This window comes from Nestor notabilis, unplaced genomic scaffold (assembly GCF_000696875.1).
Source record: "Nestor notabilis isolate BGI_N333 unplaced genomic scaffold, ASM69687v1 scaffold8533, whole genome shotgun sequence".
Lineage (NCBI taxonomy): Eukaryota > Metazoa > Chordata > Aves > Psittaciformes > Psittacidae > Nestor > Nestor notabilis.
Window position 1 is genome coordinate 25,799 of NW_009921457.1, and position 8,362 is coordinate 34,160.

Sequence of the window (8,362 nt, forward strand, 5' to 3'; positions counted from 1 at the left end):
ACCCAGCACTGCCTCTGCCTGGCCTGTGTTCCTCACTCCCCGTAAAATCCTCTGTTTGCTTTCCAGACGGAGAGTGGCCACGAGACTCGCTGGGACCTGTGCTGACTCTTGCTGCTCAAGATGACAGCAAGAGACGGGCCCCAAGACAGGTAATGCCAGGCTCTGGTGTAGATGCAGGGGCACGTCCAGGATACCAGGAGGTGAGGGAAAGGCCAGGAGGAGCCACCATCTCTGGGACCCCCTCTCCTGCGTGCTCAATGGGCTACGAAGCTGTCCCTTCCCTGAGGTGCTCAGCTTTTCCATTACAAATGGGCTGTGAACAGGAGTGTGACTCCCTCCCAGCTCTGCTGACAGCCGCTGTGTGTCTGAGTGCCATGTGCCAGCCTCCCCCTACCTTTGTAGCCTCCTGGAGAGCATCTCCCATGGCCCCTATGCAGTGCCACATCTCCTCCAGCATCCCAGACTAGCAGGGCTGTGGGGCAGGGCAGTACATTCCATCTTCACTCTCCCTGCTGATTCCTCCTGCTGCTGGGGATAGTCAGAAGTGACGCCTGTTGCCTGCCCTGCCCACCATCCCACTTCAAACCATTCTGTCCCCTCTGCAGGTACAAGGCTGTCTGGCTGATCTTCTTCATCCTTGGCCTGGGAACGCTGCTGCCATGGAATTTCTTCATGACCGCTAGGGAGGTGAGGGCTTCCTTCCTGCTGCTGCCCGTGACACTTACCATCCCCTATCACATCATGGCCATGGTGTAGATGTGGCAGCACAGCACAGAAGAGCCCTCACTTTACTGTGCTCCCTACAGGAGACACAAGCATGGGTGACCTGGGTGGGACGAATGGTGCTGGGGCAGCAGGATGGCTGGGCATGGGGCTGGAGGGGGGACAAGAGTTGCCTGAGTGTGCTAGGGGGAGACCTCGCAGCACCTTGGCCCCACCAGGCTCCTTCCCTCGCAGTATTTCATCAGCCGCCTTGCAGACCCGGAAGAGAACAGTCATGTCTGGAACCAGACCAGTGAGGCTGCCTCGTCCCAGTCCTACCTACAGTCCATGTTTGACAACTTCATGACTCTCTGCGCCATGGTGCCCCTCCTCATCTTCACCTGCCTCAACTCCTTCATCCACCAGCGGTGAGCCTTACCCCATCCTTGCCATTGCCAGCCCCCCTCAGGCCCTCCAGCCCTGGCCCGTCCTGCCCCAGCACTGAGACAAGCTGCAAGCCTGTTCAGTCAAGTCTAAGGCAAAACACCAGTCTCTGTGCTGGGATTTGGCTGGGATTCCCACGGGAGAGCTTGGCCCCAGCCTCACAGGCTTTTGGGGTGTGGGTTTTCATCACTGAGACCCTCTCTTGCAGGATTCCCCAGCAGATCCGCATCTCAGGCAGCCTGGTGGCCATTGGGCTGGTGTTTTTAGTCACTGCGATCATGGTGAAGGTTGCCATGGAGCCTCTTCCTTTCTTCATCTTTACCATGATCAGCATCGTCTTCATTAACTGTGAGTAAGGCAGTGGGGGGAAGCAAAGGGGCACAGCCCCATGGCTAGGGAGAAAAGCATGAAACTCACTGCAAGAGAGCCAAGGAGGACGGGGACTTGTCTTGCCTTGCAGAGCAAGGCCGTGGCTCCCTGCAGACGTGCAGTCCATCCTTGCCTTTGGTTTCTCATTTGGGCTCATTTTTTCTCTTCACAGCCTTTGGCGCCATCCTCCAGAGCAGCCTCTTTGGGCTGGCAGGGCTGCTGCCTGCCAGCTACACAGCTCCCATCATGAGTGGGCAGGGCTTGGCAGGCACCTTTGCTGCTTTGGCGATGATCTTCAGTATTGCCAGTGAGTAATCCCAGCCCTGCGGCTGACAGGGCCTTTCCAGAGTACTGCTGTTGACTGGATCCACTGGGATCATGCTGTAGGGTTGGGTGGGAGATGGCAGCAGAGCCTTTTCCTATCAGCCCTCATCATCTTTGTTCTTTATCCCCCTCTCCCCATCTCCTCCCTTCCTGTGCTCCCAGTTGGCGCCCAGCAGCCTGAGAGCTTCATCGGTTACTTCACCACGGCCTGTGTGGCGATCGTGCTGGCAATCTTCTCCTACATCCTTCTGCCTCGCATGGTGAGACTTTGTCACCCTGGTGGGGAAGGCTGTGGGGACATGGGACCTTTGCACACCGCAGCAGAAGGGCCATAGCCCACCAGTACCCAAGCCTCCACCTCTTGGGTCAAGGCAAGCTGTCCCCTGGCCCGAGGGACCTCTCTGTGATACTGGTACTGTGGAAATGAGCCTCTGGGTAAGCAGGAAAGCATCAGTATCAGACACAAGTGGAGGGAACTCTTTGCCCATATTGCCCATATCTGCTGTTACCATGCAGCCTCTGGCAGCCTTCTTTCCTCAGACGTGAATGAGTTCTCTGTGGCTGTCTCTCTGCAGGATTTCTTCCGATACTACTCCATGAAGGACAAGACTGAGTACAGTGTGTACAATGCAGAGTTGGAGACCAAGAGAGACCTGATTAAAAAAGGTGAGGGGCTGAGAGAAGGAAGAAGGAAAAGGAGAGAGAGCTGAGAGGAAGAATGAGACAAAAGGACTAAATTAGATCTCAGCTTTCTGCGGTCTGCTGTGCCCTACTTGTGTCTCTCCCTACAGATGAGCCCAATGGGATGGAGCAGAATAACTCAAAGATCATCCCCACCCACAACCCTGATGAGAAGCCCTCGGTCATTGCTATCTTTAAGAAGGTCTGTGAGTTGCCAGCAACCCCTGCCCTGCCCCTTGTATCAGGGGATGGGCACAGCTGTAGGAGAGCATGGGGAGAGGAGACCATCCCTGCACTGGTCTCTTGCCTTGTGTTTGGTACCAGTCTCTTTCTTTCATCTGCCTAGCTCTGGGTCATGGCTGTGTCTGTCTGCTTCGTCTTCACTGTCACCATTGGCGTCTTTCCTTCCATCACAGCCAAGGTGTCCACTGTCCTCGGAGAGGGAAACAAATGGGGTAAGTGTGGCGAGGGATGGGGTGGGGTAGGAGGAAACTGGGAACAAGGTAAATGGGGAAAAAAGAAATTGGGGCTTAAAGTAGTAGGTATGTGTGGTGGTTTGCCCCTGTCTGGATGCCAGGTGGCCACCAAAGCCCCCTCCTAAGGTGGACAGGGGAGAGAAAATGTAACAAAAGGCTTGTTGGTTGAGATGAAGACAAGGAAAGATCATTCACCAATCACCATTACAGTCAAAACAGACTTGCCTTGGGGAAATTAGTTTAATTTGGGGAAATTAGTTTAATTTATTACCAACCAAATCAGAGTAGGGTAATGAGAAATAAAAACTAAGCCATAAAACAACTTTCCCCTACCTTTCTCTTCTTCCCAGGTTTAACTTGCGATTTATTTACCTCCTCCACCCCAGCAGTGCAGGGGGATGAGGAATGGGTGTTGTGGTCAGTTCATCACATGTTTCTGCTGCTCCTGTCTCCCCAGGGGAGGACTCTTCACTCTCTTCCCCTGCTCCAGTGTGGGGTCTCTCACACAGAAGGCAGTCCTCCATGAACTTCTCCAACATGAATCCTTCCCATGGGTTGCAGTTCTTCACACACTGCTCCACCATGGGTCCCCTGTAGGGTCACAAGTCCTTCAGCAAACCTGCTCCAGTGTGGGCTCTTCTTACCACAGGGCCACAGCTCCTGCCAGAAGCCTGCTCCAGTGTGGGCTTCCCACTGGGTCACAGCCTCTTTTCAGCAACCCCCTGCTCTGGTGTGGGCTCCTCCAGGGGCTGCAGGTGGAGATCTGCTGCACCATGGACCTCCATGGGCTGCAGGGGCACAGCTGCCTCATCATGGACTGCAACACGGGCTGCAGGGGAATCTGCTTCAACTGTGTTATCCCAGAGCTGCTACCACTGTTGTTGATGGGCTCAGCCTCAGGCAGTGGTGGGTCTGTCTTGGAGCCAGCTAGCATTGGCTCTGTTTGACACAGGGGAAGTTTCTGGCAGCTTCTTTCAGAAGCCACCCTTATAGCCTCCAGGTTACCAAAGCCTCACCACACAAACCCAATACAGTATGCCTAAGGGGAAAAACAAACTACTGTGTACGATGGTTTGGATGCAGACACCAGCCTGGCTGGGAAACCATTCCAGCCTTTAGTGGGGAACCAGGATGACTTAGACCCAAAAAACAGTCTCCATGTGAGTGGCAGGAGGTCCTTGGGCACCCTGGTCTCATCAGTGACCTTCTCCCCCTTCTGCAGATTTATACTTCATCCCTGTCTCCTGCTTCCTGCTCTTTAATGTCTTCGACTGGACAGGACGGAGTCTCACTGCCCTCTTCACATGGGTAAGCATGGGGCAGGGAGCAAAGGCAAGACCAATGCTCAGGCAGACCCCAGCCTCAGCCCCTCCGCCATGGCTCTCACTGGGGCTGCCATCCATGGCTTGGAGCAGGAAGGAGGTGCAGAGCTAACTCCTGCCTTGGTTTTAAGTGCTTAGCAGAGATTTATGGGTCAGAGCCGAGAACCACAGTGTTGTCCTGCCCTCCTCCTGCCCCTCTTTTGGCATGGCTTGGGTGAAGCTGCCTCCTCCACATCAGCCTCTTTGTAAACAAACCTTCACTCCAGCTATGCAAACAGCGAGACAGGAATCAAAGACAGGGCAGCCCAAAATAAAACCTCTGGCCTCAGCACAGGACACAGCTGCTTTAAAGAGCCTTGTCCTGGGAGCAGGGCAGAGCCATGCCATGTGGGTCACAGAGCTGTCCCCTGCCCTTGCTCTCATCTCCCCTGCCTGGCTCAGAGCTGCTGGGGCTGAGAATGGGAGCTGTGATGGGGGTGGTTGAGGAGGGGGCCTGTCCTGTCTGTGTCTCTTCCTGCCCCTTCACCCACCCCGCAAGTGTCGTTTCCCCCTGTATCGTTCAGGCTGTTTGTTTAGAGAAGCTCCTCAGCACCACACATGCTGTGGGTCTGTCCGGGCCTGGCTTCACACAGCCTGGAGCTGCTTCTCCCCTGGCCATCTCTGCTGGCTGCCCTTGGCCTTGGCCATGAGCCGTGTTGCCTGGTGTCCAGGCCACAGCCTCTGTGGTGGGATGACCTAGCAGGAGACATTTCCAAAACAAGGCTGTGTGGAAAGTCTGACTGTGTGTGGTTTGGGCCTCATTTCCCTGGTTGGGGCCCTGCTTGCTCCTTTTCTCCTCCTCAAGCAGAGGACACTGCTGCTCTTGCTAGTTTGCCCACAGATGCAGCAGCTGTCCTAACCTCAGCTTCCCCCATGCTCATGCAGTGTCCATTGACTATGCCAGCCCAGCAGCTGTAGGTCTCTCCTGGCCCCAGACCAGTGAGCCCAGTCATCTCTGGGCTGGCATCTCAAACTGAGGGGACCCCAGATTGAACATCTGGTACCAGGGGCTGCCTCGGTCCCAGCTGCAAGAACGACACAGGGGATGGTGCCTCCTTCTTTGTCCCAGCCTCACATGTCCAGGGACTCTGCTAGGATCCGGGAAGACCTTAACTCAGTCTGTGCTTTTCCCAGCACTGTCCAAAGCAGCCCCAGCATAATCACTTTCCCAGATTGCTGGATCTTACTCTGCTTGGCTGGGGGATGGCGTAGGAGGCTGAAGAGCTGGTTAAAGCCCAGTTTGCAGACCCTGAGGTGCCAGAGGAGATTTGCCTCAGCCAGCCTTGTCCTGCATGGAGGCTGCAGGAGGAGATTGCATGAGCATGAACAAGGCTCTCCTGCCTGCCTGTTGTTTCCAGCAAGGGTTTAGCAGCAGCCTCCAAGCCCAGCTCAGTATTTTGGCCCTAGTGCTGCTGCTCTCCAGGTTGGCTAGGACAGGACTTTCAGACCTAGCAGGACCTCCTTGTCACAGCAGGTGGTGATACTGAGACTTGTGGCAGCAGAGAAAGTCTCTCAGCAGCTGTGGCTCTCACCTCTGTGGCTCCTCCACAGCACTGGTACCGTAGGGACAGCCTCTGTATAGCCCCAGCCAGCATCCCATGGGATAGGTAATATCCAGTTCTCAGCTGCTCAGTGACCTGTGTTTTTCTCCCAGCCTGGGAAGGACAGCTGCCTCCTGCCAGTGATGGTGGCCCTCCGTGTCATCTTTATCCCTCTTTTCATGCTGTGCAACGTGCAGCCCCGTGACTACCTGCCTGTCGTATTCTCTCATGACGCCTGGTACATCATCTTCATGATCTTCTTCTCCATCTCCAATGGCTACCTGGCCAGCCTCTGCATGTGCTTCGGGCCCAAGTGAGTAAGAGCCATGGATGGTGAAGGGCTGGCTCCACCCCAGACATCAGCCCCAGCACAACTGCTGGAGCCTGCCTCTGCTCTGCTCTGGCACCTGGAGAAGGGGATGCAGGCGCAGAGGGGAATCACCACACCACCTCAGGGCAGACAACCCCAGTGTTCCATCTGCCTTGTGCCTCCGTATCCTAGAGATGAGGAAGCTCCTGTTTGGGCTCTCTGTTTCCCCCATCTGCCATGCTGGGGAGCTCAGCAGGGATGTGGGGGACACAGCACCCACAGCAGGGGCTCAGCCAGGCAGGCTGCAGTGCATGGGGCAGGAGACAAGGAGGGGTATCCCTGGCTCCAGAAGCTTGAGGGCAGTCTGCCTGATGCACTCTTTTCTTGCAAGCCCCTAGTTTGGAGGCAGGCTCTTGGACCCAAGGTGGATTTGCTCTTGCTGTTCCCCTGCTGCAGAGGAGCACAGCTTCTGGCTCCTCTGTGGCTTCCTCCCAGCTCTCCATTGAACTTAGCAGGGAATAGGATGTGCATCCCCTAGGACACTTCTGATAACCTGTTTTTCCCCCTAGGAAAGTACTTGCCCATGAAGCAGAGACAGCTGGAGCTGTGATGGCCTTTTTCCTGTCACTGGGCTTGGCCCTAGGAGCTGCCGTCTCCTTTCTGTTCCGAATTCTCATCTAGCAGAGGCACCTGGAGGGTGCAGGGACACCAAGAGACGGCTCCGCATCCTCCTCCAAGACCCTGGACAACTTGGCACCATGGGGAGATAGCCCCTCATGCCTGCTCCTGCCAAACCACACTGCCACGGCAGATGATAGACCCAGGGACGGTTCCACTCCTGCAGGACTGGCCTGGCTCCTGCCATGCTTGGCTGTGTGATGCCTTCAGGCCTACGTGCCTTCTCCTTCCCCATGCTGTGTGCGTGTAAGACCCCCGGGATCTCGTAGAGGTCCAGCTGCCTCCTACGCTGCATAACTTCCCCAGCTCAAGGCCAAAAGCCATTCCCAGCCTCCTCCTTCTCTTCTTGACAGAGTTGAAGGCTGGTATCCAGTGTTATTCCTCACTTGCCCTTGTCCCCAAGGCACCGAGGGACTTGCTCTCCTCTCGTTGCAGGGGGGCTGGGAACATCCCACACTGTTTCTGCTGCTGAGACTTGCAAGCACGCAGGAGAGCCCCAGCCAGCCTCCATCCCTGCTGTCTGCTTGGCGCACATCCCACACTGCCCAGCAGTATCCCTGGGCATAGGCATCAGTGTCCCACCCACATGAAGAGCCCACACCGTGGCTAAGCTGAGGGAGGAGGGGGTCTCCACACCCCACCTTCTCCCCCTCTCCTTGCCTTTGTCCCCCTACTTTCTGTGTGCGTGATTGTCATTGTGTTTCTGCTTCCTGGTTGTGTGGCAGGATGTCCCACCGTGTGCTGCAAGAGAGGCAGCAACGCCCTTCCCACCCCGGCTGCCCTCCCTGCCTGTGTCTGCCTGCGCTGCGGGGAGAGGCCTGACCTCCCTCTTGGCTTTCCCATCCCCTGTCTGTGTAAATGCGTATGTACAGTTGCCTTTTTCTATAAAAACACTGAAACACCCTTTGGGTACGTGTGTGTCTCCATCGCCACAGGGGATAGGGCTGTGGAGGGTGTAAGGGATGAAGGCAGCAGGCGTTTCCATAGCCAGCACTGGGTGAAGTGGCTTGTGTTGCCCCCAGCAGGCAGGCTCAGTGGAGAGCCAGCATGGGGAGTGGGTGCAGCCCCCAGGGTACACCAGGGACCACCGGCACTTACGAGGAGGGACTGGACCTGCACAGTTTGGGGTGCACTGACCCGCAGCGCGCACGCCCAGGAGCTTTCCTTGGTCCTGGGAACAGCCGCAGTGCCACCTCCTGCTCCGGGGGGGAACTGCAGCCCCTGCCAGCGGCTGCCACCCCACACGCCCCACAGCACCCCCAGCCATCGCTTCCCCAACCAAAGGCTACCGCGTCCCACCCCCGGCTTCTTTCGCCGATCAGGCTGTGTGCGCACAACAGGGAGGATAAAACACGAGGTTTGTTTTACCCTTAAACACTAAGACTACAGCACACCCAAACACTGTTTCCAAAGGGATCGCTTTTCTCTCAGACCCTGACGCGACCTCCACAGCCCGCCGCTCCCGCCATCTTGCCG

General features: G+C 56.4%; 1 protein-coding gene across 1 annotated transcript; it reads left to right on the forward strand.

The window, feature by feature from the left end:
- The first annotated feature begins 66 nt into the window (after positions 1-66).
- SLC29A1 (solute carrier family 29 (equilibrative nucleoside transporter), member 1) lies at positions 67-6,889 on the forward strand. The gene is made up of 12 exons (XM_010011158.1): positions 67-149; positions 606-687; positions 958-1,130; positions 1,355-1,494; positions 1,688-1,822; positions 2,002-2,099; positions 2,415-2,505; positions 2,631-2,722; positions 2,867-2,975; positions 4,219-4,304; positions 6,012-6,211; positions 6,778-6,889. Exons 1-12 carry the CDS (start codon positions 121-123, stop codon positions 6,887-6,889), a joined length of 1,347 nt encoding a protein of 448 aa, XP_010009460.1. The 5' UTR covers positions 67-120.
- The last annotated feature ends 1,473 nt before the right edge of the window (positions 6,890-8,362 follow it).

Excerpts from the sequence above, each read along its gene's own strand:
- SLC29A1 (XM_010011158.1), top strand. The coding sequence starts at position 121 with ATGACAGCAAGAGACGGGCCCCAAGACAG. Across the intron at positions 150-605 it reads AGAGACGGGCCCCAAGACAG|GTACAAGGCTGTCTGGCTGA; the intron begins GTAATGCCAGGC and ends TCCCCTCTGCAG. Across the intron at positions 2,976-4,218 it reads CGGAGAGGGAAACAAATGGG|ATTTATACTTCATCCCTGTC; the intron begins GTAAGTGTGGCG and ends CCCCTTCTGCAG.